The following is a 16,512-nucleotide window of genomic DNA, read 5'->3' as shown; positions in this document are numbered from 1 at the left end:
GAGCATATAAAAACTTTTCTTCACCTCAAATTCCCGACTGTATCATAAATCCAATGAATCCGTCGAGCAGTCGAACAAAGCTGCTGGTGCTGTGTTACTGTACTTCCCCCCCGCCGCACTGCTAGACAGTATTTAAGATATTAAAAGCAGTGGGATAGTGAAATAACTAAAATCTGCTGATAGGGGGCAGACCACAGGGGCTGCAGGATACAGCGCTGACAGTCATTTCTAACAATTAATTAGACGTTTAAATATTGAGAGAGAACCCCATGGAATGCCCTTAAATACTGAAATCTGCTGATGAGAAGCAGCTTAAGGTGGTGAGAGATCATTCAGTTGATGTCCCTTATCGCATTTAATGGGAGGGCGTTACATTTGGAGAAGAACCTCTTTGATTGGCTGATTGGTGTTGAGGGATACATTTTGTCGAAATTCTCCCTCGGAGTGCTGTCTGACTCATGGCATTGGAAACCGCCGTGTCAGCATGACGCTGCTCATTTTCTGGTTATGCTAATCGGGTGACATTCCTTCCTGCTTGGCAGGAGAAGCTGATTGGATGGACCGAGGTGGTGACCCTGAAGGGAGGCCGTTTGATTGGTTGGCTGATATAAAGCTGAATAATGGACCGACATTGGCCAGGAGGCTGTGTTATTATCAACTCACACTCACATACACACAAACACACACACACACACACACACACACACACACACACACACTGCTGCGGTACATCAACACACTTCCACACACAGCGTGTACCAACAGAGCCTATCATTTAGCCAGGTGGCCTGTGGTTGGCTGACAGACCTGAATATCAAATCAATACATCATTTGATGTAAATTCTATCCTGTCTTGGCACAGACAGGGCTTGGTAGCCCATCGCCATAATTCCATCACAGTATACTGTGATACTGTGATTCCATCACAGTATCGCCATAATTCCATCACAGTATTAAATAGCATACAGCTATCAGGACAATATATCATTTGTTGGACTTCTTTTAGAGTCAAGTTCCTATATTGCCAGTCGAGGCAAAGTCTAGGCAAACATATATTCCTTTCAAAGACATCAAAACATTTGACAGCTTCTTAATAAAAACCCGTCATTGAATTGCTTAGTTTCATCCAGGTTATCACATTATTTAGTCATCTGCAGGACTTTTGTGACGTGAGGCACCTACAGTGTCCTGCTTAGCCAGACACGAAGATGTTTGGCAGGCGTTTACTGTAAGTCCTTCATCCAGTATGCATTGTGTGGACAGTCATTGAAGGCCGGACACAGAGATTTGGCAGCTATTTTGGACCATAAAATCTTAGAATTACATACAATGATCCAGATAACAAGCTCACGTCTCTTGCTGCCGGGTAACCCTGTGTTCTCTATAGCACTGAAAACCCATTCATTGTTTGTTGCGTTATGTATTAGAGGGTTGTCGTATTACTCGGGAATTTCTTTTTGTGTCACTCATCTATATTGTCCATCCACAAAATGAAGGCTCTGGCAGCCTGTGATCTGTGATTTGTCATTAACAAAACAAATGACGTGAAGACAATGCTAAATACATAAAAAATAGGGATGGTTTCCATGGTGCTTTGTTATTTTCACTGTACGATTGGGACCAACCTCCACAGAAAACAACAAGGCAATACGATGACGTAAAGTATCTGCAAGAGTGCAACGGGACAGCTCGTATATAGATATACGACTGTGTCACAAACCTGTCAACGGGCTTGTGCTTTGTTGGATCATTTGCAAATGACTGTATTTTACAGTGGGTTGCAAATGCTGCATGGCCACAGATGTGAACATCCAAAATCACTGATTCCGAGGTGTATGAGGCACTGGTGGCTGCTGACATTTGTATAACTCGTGTTTTTTTTCATTTCGTTTTGATGCTTTTGGGACATGGTCCGTTTCCTGTTCATGGCAATAAAGAAAACTCAAAAAGTGGAAGATTGGTAGACGGAGATATGAATTCAAAACCCATATGCTCCTTCAGAATTCTGCTTTATACACTCTGCTCTCCACACCTGCTGTGTGTGTGATTCTTCTGATTGATGCCCCCGCGTTAAATCTGACCTTGCTGCTGTTCGAACGGCGAGGAGCTGCAGTCACACTGTAAATAATGAACACTCACACACAGCTTTAAAACGGCATTGATTTCTCCCATTCAACTAGAAAGCATGGAGCACATTTACATTATTACCGGGAGTTCCTCCTCTCTTCTCCTATCCTCTCCTATTCCTTACTCGCTTCTGCTGTCTCAGAGCAGCTTTGCTTTTCTCGTCTTTTTCTTCTCTTTCATTTCCTCTTACAGTTCTCTCTCTTCCTCAAATTGCTGTTCCTCATCTTCTCCTCACTGCTTTGCATTACTCCTTATATACAGTATGCTCCTCTACCATCTTAGTTTCTCCCCTCTCAAATCTGCTACATCGTATTAACACGGGAATACGTACATATGACACGTGCACATACATTATACACACGCACATACACACACACACTGTACAGGACTGTAAAACCACTATTCTCCAGGGACCGCGGTGACGTATTCCATTCTGGTTTCTCACATATACGGTATGAACGCAGCCCATGCAGCCTGAGCTTCTGTTCTCCAGCAATGGTACTGACTTGTAGAGTCAGTCTTTTCACTCTTCCTGAGGAAAGGTAAAGAAAAGCTTTACCAGCGTACTAGTGGTGTCAAAATATAAAGTCCATTCATATCCTTACAAAAGGAAGTGTCATGTTAAACAACTTGACAAAAGATCAGGATGATGCTCCCATCACAAACTGAGACCATTCGACTCAACGCTTCCCCTGCTGCTATGCTCTGAACAAATAACAATTGCAATATTTTTATTTGTACCTGTAAATGTAGAATATTTATATTAATTAATATATATATTTTTTTTTTATATAGCTATATACGATATTATCACCTTCCAAATCTTATTACGGTGCAGCTCCTTCAGCAAACCTCCGCTATCGGGCTCACCTTCTCTTTCCAGGATGCCACTAACTGACCTGGATAGAATTGTTGAATTGAGAGAAACACTGAATGATCAATGAAAGTGAGAAAGAAGACAGACAGACATACAGACAGACATACGGATGGTTGGATGATAGAGGAGTGGATAGTATCAGTCCCCTCATGTCTCTTTGATAAAGATCAGGAAAGCCACCGCCAGAACCTCAATCACATACGCATGCACGTGTGGACGCACAAACACACACAAACACTGTCGGGGAAATGTACATCACTGATGTATGCGCACAGATGTAAGGACACACACACACACACAGACTTGACTTTTACACTCAGATCATGTTCAAGTCAAAGAGACTCGAGTCAAAATCAATCAATCAAGTGCTGATAAGGGATCAGAGACACAGAGAAACAAACGGCGGAATGCTTCCCTTCATGGCCGCCTCTATAGATGGATTCTAACGCTTGTCTAACCGGGATCCAGCCCCTCCTGTTCAGTATACACTGGAACATTGCCCATCAGCTGCACAATCATTCAAATTTCACATTTCATGAAGTGTTTCCTCTGAGGGGCTGGTTTCAGTGGCCATGCATGCAGCAGTCTGATCAGACTCATCACTGGGAGGATTGAATGCTGCTGGCTTGTGTTTACCGCCGTGGCTGGCAAATAGTGCTCCAGCCTGAAACATAATTCATGCAGGAGATGAAAACATTTTGGGAGAGCTTTCACAACAAAAGATGTTTGTTTGCTGAATTCTATGTGGAAAGAGATTAAACCCTGTTCCAACAAAAACAGCACGCTTCCTCGACAAAATGAAACCAAGTTTGATGCAAAAGCACCAACAGGTGACCAGGGTGGTTCTTGCCCACATGTTTTATGGACCCGGCAAACAGTTTGGAAGTGTGCTAACCCCTTCATTGCTGCTCATGCGTTTCCATACAGTTGAAAACAAAGTGGTGTCGAAACATATGTAACTCAAAGATAAGTAAATCAAAAGATGAAATAGACACAAACATGTTGTGAGTGAAGTGAATATTTCTATTAGCTCCCTCCTAGAAAATATAAAACATGTATATCAAGCTGGTAGCTGAGCAGGTTGAGGAAATAAGTGTGTGTGTGTGTGTGTGTGTGTGTGTGCGGAAGGTCACTGGATTGGCTGTAAACATCTGTGGGTAAGTAACACTCTCCATGATAGTGTGTGGAACTGATGGATAAATGCCCAGATGGAGAAGGCTCTATTGATGTAAGTGATCCATCTGGCCACAGAGAGCTCCCGACGTGTTTAACCTGCTGCCAGCAGCGACCTGTTTGTTTGCAAAAAATACAATTTCAAACCCCCCAAAAAGGGTGAAGGTTAAGGAGCGGACTAATCGAAAGAAGGTCATCCCTCCATTTATCTTATTTCATTTGGACCAATGCCACTTTCTCCGTCCCTGCTTCGGTCAGAATTTATACCTCCAGCGCCTTCACAATTCACTGTGTATCAACCAAAAGACTGCTAAACTCTGAGCACCATTCCATTGTTTCCACTAAAACACAACATCTAAATAAACCAGGAGTGAAATCTTAAGGATTGTCACTTTTAAATACAATTACTTTCAGAAGACAACATGTAATGTTTCTGACTTTGATTTGTGTTGAGGAACCTGTTCTTCCTTTTATCTGCTCTGAAGAAATAAACATTTTGAGTGTGTTGTGCACCTTCAACCATTTTCCGTTAAATGTGTTTTCTGTTTTTGTCCCCCCTCCTCTTCTATATTTTCTTCGTCTTTGTTCATGCCTTCTCTTGAGGAACTATGTAAACGCTCTGTGGTAAGTGTAAATAAAGGTAAAACAGTGTATCGCTGTTAGTCATAGAGAAGAGAAAAACAAGCAGTGGAGATAATAGAAGTGCAGAGGAGAAGACGACAAACAGCAGAAGTGAAGACAGGTTGGGGATTAGGGGGGTGACATCTCTGCTGACTTGATGGTCACATGTCAGAGGCTGACGAACATGTTCTCCAGTCCATGTGAGGAGGAGGAGGAGGACTACATCTGGGAGCCGTGTGTCTGCTTCTGTATGGCATGCATCCCCATGTCTGTGCATTATGTGCTTCTTTATGGTCTGAACTTGTTCTCATATGGAAATGGCCAAAAGATGTACTTTGAGAACATTTTTGCTACTATTTCGTTTGTTATATACTTGAGTGTTTGTCATTCAATTAAGTCATAAAACACAAGTCAATAAAGGTAAAATCACATAAAAAAAACAAATAAGAGTAGATGTATGAAGATGAACAAGGTGGTGCAGATAAATATGGAGGAGGAGGAGTAAGAAGAAACAAAAGGAATAATCCTCCAACAATGACCATGCTGAGAAAGAGCATCGTGTGTGTGTGTGTGTGGTGTCTAAGTGATGTGATAATCTATGATTCTGTCTCATAAGCACAATATCAAACTGCCTCCAACATCATGCTAAACAATACATTGTTCTCCATCTCTCTCCGTTTCACACACACACATGCATCTATACATACTGTACGCTAGATGCTGGTGTATGAATTAGTTATGACCCGACAGAGGAAGAGGAAGAGGAGAAATTGTTCAAGGATTACATCAGTGTATTCCACCAAGCAGACAGGCTGAAAAGCATAGAGCTGCACTACTGTACCTTTGCCCAGCCAATTGCAAAATCTGCTCCTATCGAGCGAGCGATGAATCAACCTTTTTCATGTTCCTCTGTTTTATAATGGAATAATACAGAGCGGTAATCCATTCATCCGTCTATCCATTCATACTTTCTCTAAAGCACATCCAGCTCCCCATCCACATTCTCCAGCTCCTCCTGGGCTTGTGAGTCCCGAGGTGTTCACAAAGCCAGGTGAGCCGTCCAGGATCTTCCGGGTGTTCCCCCGGGGTCGCGTCCTGGTTTGACGTGCCGGGAATTACTCAACGGCAACATGTCCATGAGGCTTCCTCATCAGATGCCCAAATGATGTCGGCTCATTTCAATGTGAAGGACTCCGACCTCCTTCCCCCCTATTAGCTTCGCACCCTCATCTGTAAGTTGAGTCACGCTGTAAAGCGGACACATGATTTGTTGTGATCTCGCTCTTTCAGTCGTGACTGGGGAGCTCACGACCACAGGTGAGTGTTGGATCATAGATCTTTTGGTAAACGCAGAGTGTTGCCCTGGTTCCCGCTACACAGCAGTCTGGTAAAAACGCCTGCATCACATCGTGATGCTGCAATAACCTGCTTATTGTTCTCATGCTCCAACTCACTTGTACAGGATAAATCTTTGTATTAGCGTCACTAGAAGTTTAACCAGATGAATAAATACGTGCTTTGGTAGATTGTAATGTAGGGACAAAGCTGGCTGGTGTGGATATCGTGTGTGTGTGTGTGTGTGTGTTTGAATGAGAGTAAGAGAGTGAACGATTTAACAAGTACTTGTATTGGTTCAAAGTTTTACTTTGTACTTTCATCAATAATGCTGATGATTTTTTCCAGTTTTTTTCTAAAAATATATTTTTTACAATGCTATGGCAATACCTGCAGACATCTAAAATATGAGTTGGCTCAAGGAACAGATTAGGCAGAAGGATTACATGGAGTAAAGATGACTTGCCAAAAATTGTCTAAACCAGGGTGGATCATTCCTTCTTAGAAAATACCCTCCTCCTTTCTGTGTAAATTCCCAGCCAAGCTGCGTGTTTTGAACAGTATGAGATGCCGAATATAGAAAGATCATCAGCATAATGTTGCATTTTGGCAAATGCCAAGAGTGAGTACACTCTCCCTTTCTCACACACACACACACACAGAGGAAGTCAAACAGCTGAATGCATCAGAAACAAGGAACTCTTTGGATAAATCCCCTGGAGCAAACTCCTTCAGTGCCGCGCACACACACACACACACACACACACACACACACACACACACACACACACACACACACATATAAAGACACGCCCGTAGAGAAGCACACAGAATCAACATGGGCCAAGTAGCAAGTGGAAACTAGTGCCAGTGAATAAATCTGGGACAACTGCTTGGATGTACAAGTAGCACAAAACACACACAGACATACACACACAAACTCAGATGCAGCATGCGTGCAGACTTTCACCAAGGCACTTTGCAATCAGTGATATTGTCATTATGCGGCACACCAGACACGCATACCAACAAACTGAACAGCCACCAGCCATCCAACCTACATCCAGACAAGCACAAAGGCCCTTAGGAGGACGCAGAGGGACACGCAGAGGGACACGCAGAGAGACCGTTAAGCAGTCCTTTTCAACAGCAACCAGCTGTGACCAACGCTGCGTGAGCGTGTCTATGTGTGTGAATGTCAACAAGCTGTCATCTGAAAGTTAGCGACCAGAACTGTGCAAACATACATTTAATATACAATAAACATGAACACCATCTATAGTTCTTTTCAACAGGCCTTTTTCACGAACGCCTGAATAGGTTTGACTACCTTGACTGCCCATAACTGAATCTCATACACCACCTGTTTACCTCCCCCACTTTAACACTGCAACAGAGCATTCAGAAGCGTGACAAAAAGCATATGATTACAATGGTAATCAAACCTATGGGTAATTACATGTTGTTAAACCTAATGTTTAATGTGTATTATCTTCTGTAGTAAGTGCATGCCTTGCACCGTGTCCTTTTAAATGATATCTCAACACATCACAGAGAATAGCGAGGAAGCGACATAATTGTGTACTTATTTGTTTTGTTGATTTTACGCAGCATCATGCGTGTGCCTCCGGTAGACGATTTCATGCTCCTGTGTTTTATGCTCCGGAACTAACTGCCTCAGTGAGGACATCAAAGTTGTTCTAATCTAAATCTAGTCTGAAACCGTTAATGCACACAGGACATGGTGCTGATACATAGTGAGTTCTAATTTTAACCATCACTTCAACGATTCATATCTCTTCTTTCATCTGTGAAAATGGTACCGTGATGTTTACTAAGGGCCTGAAGGGAGAGGGCAAAAGGGAGGGGGGGGGGTGCTTTAGCTACCCCTGGAATGGGCCAAGTTCCCTCTGGAAGCAAGGCCCACATTACGTCTTTATTCAAATGTTTAATCTTCATGGTGAAACACTAAATCTATCAATAATAATACATATTAAATATGGAAGCGAAATATTTACTAAATCCTATGTGTAAGAGATTTTAGCTGAAGTTCATTATGTGCCCGATCCCTTCGCGTTCGAGGGTCAAAATGGACTGATCTGCAAAGTCTTGATCGTTGTAGCTGTGACATAAATAGGACCATAAAACCCAGTTTCTGTCTCAGCAAGCCTATAATACCAAGACCTGAGATGCTCTCACTCTGTGTCATGCTGTGTCTATGCTTCTCCTTTCTCTGTCTGGATCGGCCAGCCTGCAATGTTGAAAAGGAATGAACTTGTCACCCATTAGGAAGTTACTGTGCTGAGGGTAAAGGAGTGACGGAGTGGACTGAGTTCAGAACATGGCAGTGTTCCTTGACAACTTTCAAAATCCCAATGGCCTTACAAACAAATTGAAAAGAACCCACGTGTACGCTATATGTCTGCAACATGCAAAAACACTTCACTTCAAGTCCACTTATTCAACCCCCATCAACAGATGCCGGTGAATGAACAGATAATGAATGGCACTATTGTAACGCAATATGTCTTCATTGGAGAAATTCGAATTGCTTACAAATACTGAACATTCATAAAGACTTAAAAATATCCTGATATCAACTTATATCCCTTACATTATGGTGTGTTCACGCCTCTTTATCAAATATTAATGCTGCTCACAAATTCTAAATAGGGGGACTTAAAGTAAAGTGTCAGCAAAAGAAAAACATATAACCTAATGTTTAAATGTTCTATAAGTGGTATTTAAGTAATGTGTCTGGCAAATATCAACAGGGGTAAACAACACACAGTGCACTGAACTATAGATGTCAACATTGAAGCTCAGCCTAAACGCTCTCACATACCACCTCACACACACACACACACACACACACACACACACACACACACACAGAGACAGAAAGACGCTGACTGACCTTCGTAGTTGAGTTTGAAGCCATGTGCAGAGACGGCAAAGTCACTGGTCAACCTCAAAGAGAAGACGTTTCCTGTGCTGGTGACAGGCGTAGGAATCTGGAATCCTGTTATCCTGTAGAAACACAAAGAAGAACGTGTTGACATCATCAGCAAATGATCAAACATTCCATTCACATGAAAAACACAAAAGGCCTTACAGCTGTGAATCATTTAAGCTCTTCATTACTGGTAAGTCATTTTAAAATTCCCTAAAACTTAAATGCTTGTCAAATGTTTTTATGACTGAAATTCTATATCGGTTACGTTGTTGTAACTTTTGGATAAAAAACACAATCTATGTGAGAGTTGAAAACAAGTTTTGTATAATTATTTGAAATCTGCACATTTACAGATATTTGCCGGGATTTGGGACACCCAGCTTCAACAACCGGGACAATCCAAAACAAGCCGGGACATCTGGTCCCCGTAATGATGATACCTGCCAGTTAGATTACACTCCTATCACTGATGCTCGCTCCTGTCTGCCATAGAGCCTCTGGGGCAGAACATGATCAACTCTCCATGATTCCAAAAAAATAAAGACGGACAAAAGCCCACGACTCAAAAATGTTTTTTTTTTAAATAAACCAAGCCCCAAGATCAAAGTGGACCAACAAAAATGTGAGTCCTGGTTAGATAAGTAGGAACACCGTCACTGGGTTTGTAAGTAAGGAGGCCAGGCCGCCATTAATCTCTACTTCCTGTTTGAGTGTGACGAAGCAAAAATACTACCCAGGTGTGCTTTCAGCTTTTAGATTCTTTAAATTAAAGGAGGAAGAGGAGAGAAGGCGGAACGGAAGGCAAGCTTTTTTTTCCGTTGTGGACAAGAACCGAACCATCTTCCCGCCGCTACCAGTCTTTATTTTCTTTTGCCACCCTCCTTCCTTCATTTCCTCCCTTCCGCTTTCATCTCTCCTCCTCTTCCTCATCCCACTCGCGTCAGCCCTTCCTCTAGCATTAGGTCGCCTCACTTATTGTTCTTCTTCCCTCTTACACACTTTCCTCTCCACTTTCTTTGTCTTCCTCTCTGCTCTTCTCTCTTGCCCCTTTTACACAGAGATTCCGCAATACCGCAATGAGAAAGAGCCGCCATTACGCCGGCTTTGCTTTCTTACACTGAATCAGGCAATGCTGCCCCGGTGTGTGATTTTAGATTGCGTGCCAACATCCTGGAGGCAAAAGAGGCGTGACACAACAGTGTCGGTGTCTAGTGTGTGTGCATGTGGTCCCTTTTCTGTCCGTCCCATGTCCGTACCTTTGGCACAACCCAGCTAGGCGGAGTAACGGCGAAACAGTGCCGCTTTGAACATCCTGAGTGAAAGAAGCTACTATGGCACTTACCAACCTGAATTTCTCTTCTTCCTTTCTCAGCTTTTTTCCCTGGCATTCCTACAGATAACTTTTTTTCTTTTCTTTCTTCTTTTTACCCTTATGTTCCTCATCACCCTTGCATCACCTCCTTTCCTTTTCACCTCCGTCCCCTAATTTCTACTCCGTCGTTGTTTTTCATTTCCCTTCTCTAGACCACCTTTTCTATCTACGTTCACTTTCATCCTTCCACTCACCCTATACAGACCTTCTCCCTCTGATCTATCTTTAATTATTCCCTCACCTTCATCCCTGTCAGAGTGCCATCTGTGATACTTTAAAACATGGGGCAACATAAATCTCGTAAATGTGTCACCTTGTTGATTTTTCTGGAACTGATTCAACAGCTATTCATTAGTTGGACGTTAGTTCCGGATTGATCCTTACTTACTCCTCTGAACTGTGTGTCCCACTCCCTGCCTTAACGAAGAAAAAACATGAAAGGAATGTCAGAAAATATTTGACATCTACCTTTCACAAACAAGGAAACCTTTGATCTTTAGCATATGTTCACAATTCACAATCAATGCATTGACTTCCTATAATTCTATATTCCGCTGACCAATCCTTGCACTCATCTTTCTTCTCAATATATCCTCTTCTTTTTTTGTCTCCACATTTCAATTTATCTGATTGATTAAGAGTAAAACAACCACAGCCAACCGTTTCTTTAAGAACCTGCCCTCTACATATATATTATATATATATATACATATGTCTCATCTTCTTCGTCTCTCTCCAACCTTGCTTTTATCCTCCGGTATGGACCTTTATTTCTTTCACCATCTCCCCTCCTCTTCATATTGCATTGATTTGTCACCCTGTCCAAACCCCTTGGGGCCAATCTCATTTCTTATTTGTACCCTTACCCCTGGCTTTTCCCCTCAGAGCAGAGTTACAAGGGGTGGTGGTTGAAATCTTCCCCTATGAAACGGGACAACCCTTCGAGACCCTGATACTTTATGGTAGTCGTAGATGGTGGTTACATCAACAGATGTGACAAGCCACTTCGTGACTAGCTTCCTGTGCTCCTACCCCTCCTACCCTGCCAGAGGAGCGGTAACAAGTGCAGAGACTTTGCGGCAGGACTTCAAATGTTGGGCATCACATGTCAGGGAAATTCTATAGCACATTGAAACAACATGAAACAAAGATTCATAATTTCAAAAACTTTATCAATGAAGAAAATACCTCCTTGATTTCATAATGTTCGCTTTGGAGTGCACCTCTGAACACCTCAGCTTGGAGGGCCATATAGCCCTAGCACTTCGCCCTAGCCCTCTATCACAGCAAGAATCGGGACGCCCAACCCCGACACATGAACAAGTAAAACGGAGGGGTTGAGCTAAGAGGTGGGTGCAAGGGCTTTGTTGGGACTGAGTCTAAATCATTCTATACCTCCATTTCTCCTCTTGTTCAACATCTCCCATCCCTGATACAGTTTTCCTTTGAAATTGAACTTATACAGTTAATCTGTTCCTCTTCTGTACATATACTGTTCTATAATCTGTCTGTCCACCTTTCTGCTCATCCAAACCGTGCTTCACTTTGTACAACATGCTTCTATCTTCTATCTCTCTTGTCAATTTTGCTTTCACTTGTCAATTTCCCATTTCTTTCAGTTGGCCATTCTTAGCTGATTTACTCCGTTTGTATTCCTTCGTTCTCTCTCATCAAGTCCAATACCACTCAAAGCACGCATGGTGGCCACTTTCTTGAAAGCACCAAACATCTCTTTGATCTTTCCCTCTGTTCCCAATCCATATCGTCTCTGTATTGTCCGTCTCTGCTGCCATCCTATTTTTGGTCATTATCTCCTCTCATCGCCACTCTTTCAATATATCTTCCCTTTTTCTCTTTACTGTGTGATTCAACAATGTGCTTTCTATTATTTCACTGCCTTTTTTGACTTTCTTCCCCCTCATGTTGAGAACAACATACAGTCATGATGTGCGCGTAATGAAACACAGGGTGTCGCCTCTAAATCAAATGATCTCTTCACATTTAAATGCAAGCTTTGTTAGCTGTGCCACTGTAAAGCCTAGAGCACAAACACACTACGCTAGATGAGTAGCAATAAATTTAATATCTGCAATCTGGCAATCCTGAAAGCAGAGTAAATGAAATAACTCAAAGAAAGAGGTAGTAAAGGAAACAAGTTTGTGAAATACGTTCATCGTATAACCATCCCCACACACTTCAGCATTTTTACAGTCAACACTTTTGTCAGAGGAGGAAATGCTACACAAATAGAACAGTGGCATGAACAAGGCAACTCATAACCATTGCCAAATATAAATATGTGGATTCTAGCAACTATAGGCGACAGAGGCTATAAAAGAAACACTTTCTGGACTGTATTAACTGTATAGTTGCAGCATAAATGCAGATGGATTCAAATTGGATAGAATCGGACCAGGATTATATATTGCTGATACATTTTTATTTGTCAGGACATATTTTAACTGTTAATTTCAAATGAATTCCATATCATTTAATAAATCTTTGTATACCCCACATATATGCGTACCTTGTCAACCAGATCATAAATCCACTTGCATCTGTTGAATTTCTCACATAAATGCAAATCTATATATTTAAATATATGTGAGCCCCACTCCAGTCCAGAGGGTGGTGGTAATGCAGCTGTTTGGTAACACCACCAGAAGATGAATTTATCAGTTCACTTTTATCTATTATAGTTAAGCTGGCTAATAACTAACACAAACGTATTGATAAGATGCATGAAAAGACAGAGTTTTGCTCGTTTCCATGGGGAACCTGCTGCTCCCTCACCCCCGAACCGAACACTGCACTGTAGGGCTGCACAATTAATCGAATTTTAATCGCGATCACGATTTTGGGTGCCACGATTAAATGAGCATGATGCGATATTGACGTTTAAAATGCATGCTCTGCTACATATCAAATCAAGCGCTTCCTCAACTAACAGTCAGCCGACCACCAGGGGGCGAACGAGATGGGAGGTGTCATGCGCGCACCCTGCAGACTCTGCTATTAGTAGAAGAAGAGAGACGGACAACAGAACAGAGAGCAGACGGCCGTGACCATGTGGCGTGTCGCTAAATCAAATATCAAATATATAGGAGCAGAAGGCGAGGAGCTAGCCCCTCGAAAAGGATCATCATTCGTTGTCTGGAAGATATGCACAGAGTGCGTTCGAGTTGTGTCCGCATAGTGATCCTAATGCTAATTATAGCGATTAGCTGGAATGTAGCACAAAATGGAAGTGAAAGCAGTGCTCTGTTGATTTAATTTTGGGTAAAAAGTGTTGATACAATTTTATTTATATTTTCCTTCTACGAGATGCACTGTGATCAGGACCGGTCTGATGCAAAGAGTTGTACATTAGCCTGAATGTAGCACAACAATGGAAGTGGAAGCAGTGTTCTTGTTCATTTAAACGTGAAAGTGCAATAAAAAGATGTTGTCCCGAAAATGAATGAATAATCGTGAAATAATCGTGATCGCAATATTGATCAAAAATAATCGCGATTATGATTTTGGCCATAATCGTGCAGCCCTACTGCACTGTCACCTCAACATCGTTTTTATGAAGAAAAAAAGAGAGAAAGAAAATGACTGATCCTTTTGAAACATTGTGTGCATTCATTATAATGTAATGAGCTTCTTGATAAAAAAAAACAGCCAGATTAAAAAACAGCAAATATCGTGTTACGTAAATAAACCTAAAACCATTATCATCGGCTTCCTCTCCAATATCTTATTTGTTATGCTTCACTCCTGCCGAAACAAACTTACGCACACACTTACACCCTCTGTATACTCTATTTCCTCAATTTATCTATGGATTTATGCGTTGTGAGATTTATGAGGTAAAACCAAAATTATTTTACAGGAAGTGAAAGAGAGATGGAACAGATGGTGTCTGACATTCAAGGTCTTTTCCTGTGGGAGTGTGTGTGTGTGCGCTTGTGTGTGTATGTGAGTGTGTGTGTGCATGTGTGTGTGCGCGCTAGTGTATGCATGTGTGGTGTATGGAGTGAAATCACATTAGCAAGTGAATGAAGAACTAGCTAATATCTGCAGAGTGCTTTCTCTGCTCTCCCACACACACACACACACAAACATAAGGGATCACATGCACACAAACACAAATAGAGACACACCGTTCTCTTTTTTTTTTTCTCCAAAAAAAGCAACCATGCAGTCTGGCTAATGCGATTGTCAGACCCCCCGCCCCCCTCCCTCTGTTTCTCCTTTGCTCCTTCTCTCCTTCCTTTATATCTGATGGTGTCTTTATTGCCGAGAGGAACATCTCTTTTTTTCCCATTATTATTACTGCCATGATACAAAAGGAGAGATATAGTCGAAAGAGATTAACTGTGAAAAAAGTATAATAAAAGACAGAAGAATGGACAGAATGAGAGAAATGCTGCACAGTTAAGGTTGAAAAATAATTTCCCGGATCAAATCATATCTGATGTGAACTGCATCGTTTAATCACATCAAAGAGTCATGTGATACGGACCTACAGACCATGCACTCTTATGTATGCTTAGGATAGATATTCACGGAGCAGTGTGAGCGTCTGCCTGGACGTGAAATCAACCGGCTTCATGTATAATCATGTCAACACAGATTACACTTCATTTAAAGCAACTATTTTCTGGTATAATCACAGTTTCTTACTGACCAGCTTTGATGATCATATGGAAATTGATTTGCATTTTCCATTTGAATGTTACTTCAGAACATGCATATTACCTATAATAATATAATAATAATAATGGCATCCATAGAAGGGGGGAGGGCAACAGAAATAGTCTGAGAAACAAACCTCACATTGAGTCAGTTTGAGTTATTAAATATAATGTAGCTGCTTTCTGTTGAATATTTAGGATGGGCATTGAGTAAAAAAGACGCATGTTGATTTGAGGACCGAAATGGAGTTATGGTGCAATTAATCCCTCTGGGCTTTTTATCTTAATGGTTACTACTAAATGCTTAACCCAGCACCTTCACCTAAACACAAATAGGTCTGCACTTTAAATTCTCACTATTCAAGCGAGCCAAGTAACAAGGGATGGTTATCAATAGGGAGTTAAATGTGGTGCGGAGGCATAGATTGCAAGTGAAGACACATGTGATAACACAATAGTTAAAGAGTAAATACAGGGGTATACAGAGTGAGATAGACATTTTTAACATTTAAATCAAATCGTAAGTAGGTCACACTGCTTGGAAATACTGCGAGTATAATCTGATATACTGTATAAAGTATCTTACTACACATTTATGTAAAACAGAGATATTGAGCAATGAGGTCAACCATTTTTTTTTTTTGTTATTGGAGATAGAGTCAGTTTCAAAGTCTGTTGTTTTCCCTCATATAGTGTCAGTATGTGTAGCTACCAGTCCCTAACCGCCAAAGTAGCAGAAGCGAGAGAACACTGGGAGTGTTAGGCTGTGAGCTACAGAAACTGTGTACATCTGTGGTTGTGTGTGTATTTTATTGAGTTGATACTGACCCAAGGCCTGACCTCACAAACCAAAATGCTCTGAATCTCCTCTTCCTCCAGTTCCTCCCCATTGGTCCTACATCCATCTTTTCTTTTCCTGCCTTGCCTCCCTTCCGCTCTTCCATTCTGACTCTTTCCATTTGGCCATTTGCTCTCTTTCCCGTGAGGAATGTAGCTTGCTATGTGTAGATCAATAAAGCCCCCCAGCCGATTGCTTCTCTTCTTTCTCTGCTTGTCTGCCCACTCAGAGCAAACACAAATCAGTGCGTGAAGTATCCTTAGTCTTAATTGTGAACAGCATAAAGACATTTCTCAACTTTGCAAGTTCTGAAATGATGTAACTATTTGGTATTGAGCATCTATTCCTGTCTGTTTCATCCATGATTAAAGTGTACTAGTTTCACAAAATAGTTAATTTAGGAGAAACCTGACAAAACAAATTCCTCAAAATGTATATAAAACTGGAAAGACATCAAAACTGTTGTTTTTGCTAATGGCTGAAACTTAACAGAGCAAAGATGCACAGCAGACTGAGGAGAAGGAGAGATAA

At 41.6% G+C, this 16,512-nt stretch overlaps 1 protein-coding gene across 2 annotated transcripts in view; it reads right to left on the bottom strand.

Moving 5' to 3' along the window:
- The window catches only part of csmd3b (CUB and Sushi multiple domains 3b), a gene marked incomplete at its 3' end in the record, with an annotated part of 316,085 nt that overhangs the window by 206,936 nt on the left and 92,637 nt on the right, over window positions 1-16,512 (bottom strand). For both annotated transcript variants that reach the window (XM_079288066.1, XM_079288067.1), the window contains exon 3: window positions 9,051-9,163. In XM_079288066.1, the coding sequence (XP_079144192.1) occupies window positions 9,051-9,163 (113 nt within the window). The remainder of the gene's footprint in view (window positions 1-9,050; window positions 9,164-16,512) is intronic.

The sequence above is a fragment of the Melanostigma gelatinosum genome, assembly GCF_949748355.1.
Source record: "Melanostigma gelatinosum genome assembly, chromosome: 17".
Classification (NCBI taxonomy): domain Eukaryota; kingdom Metazoa; phylum Chordata; class Actinopteri; order Perciformes; family Zoarcidae; genus Melanostigma; species Melanostigma gelatinosum.
Note: the sequence above shows the minus strand (reverse complement) of the source record. Positions and strands in the feature narration are given on the sequence as shown.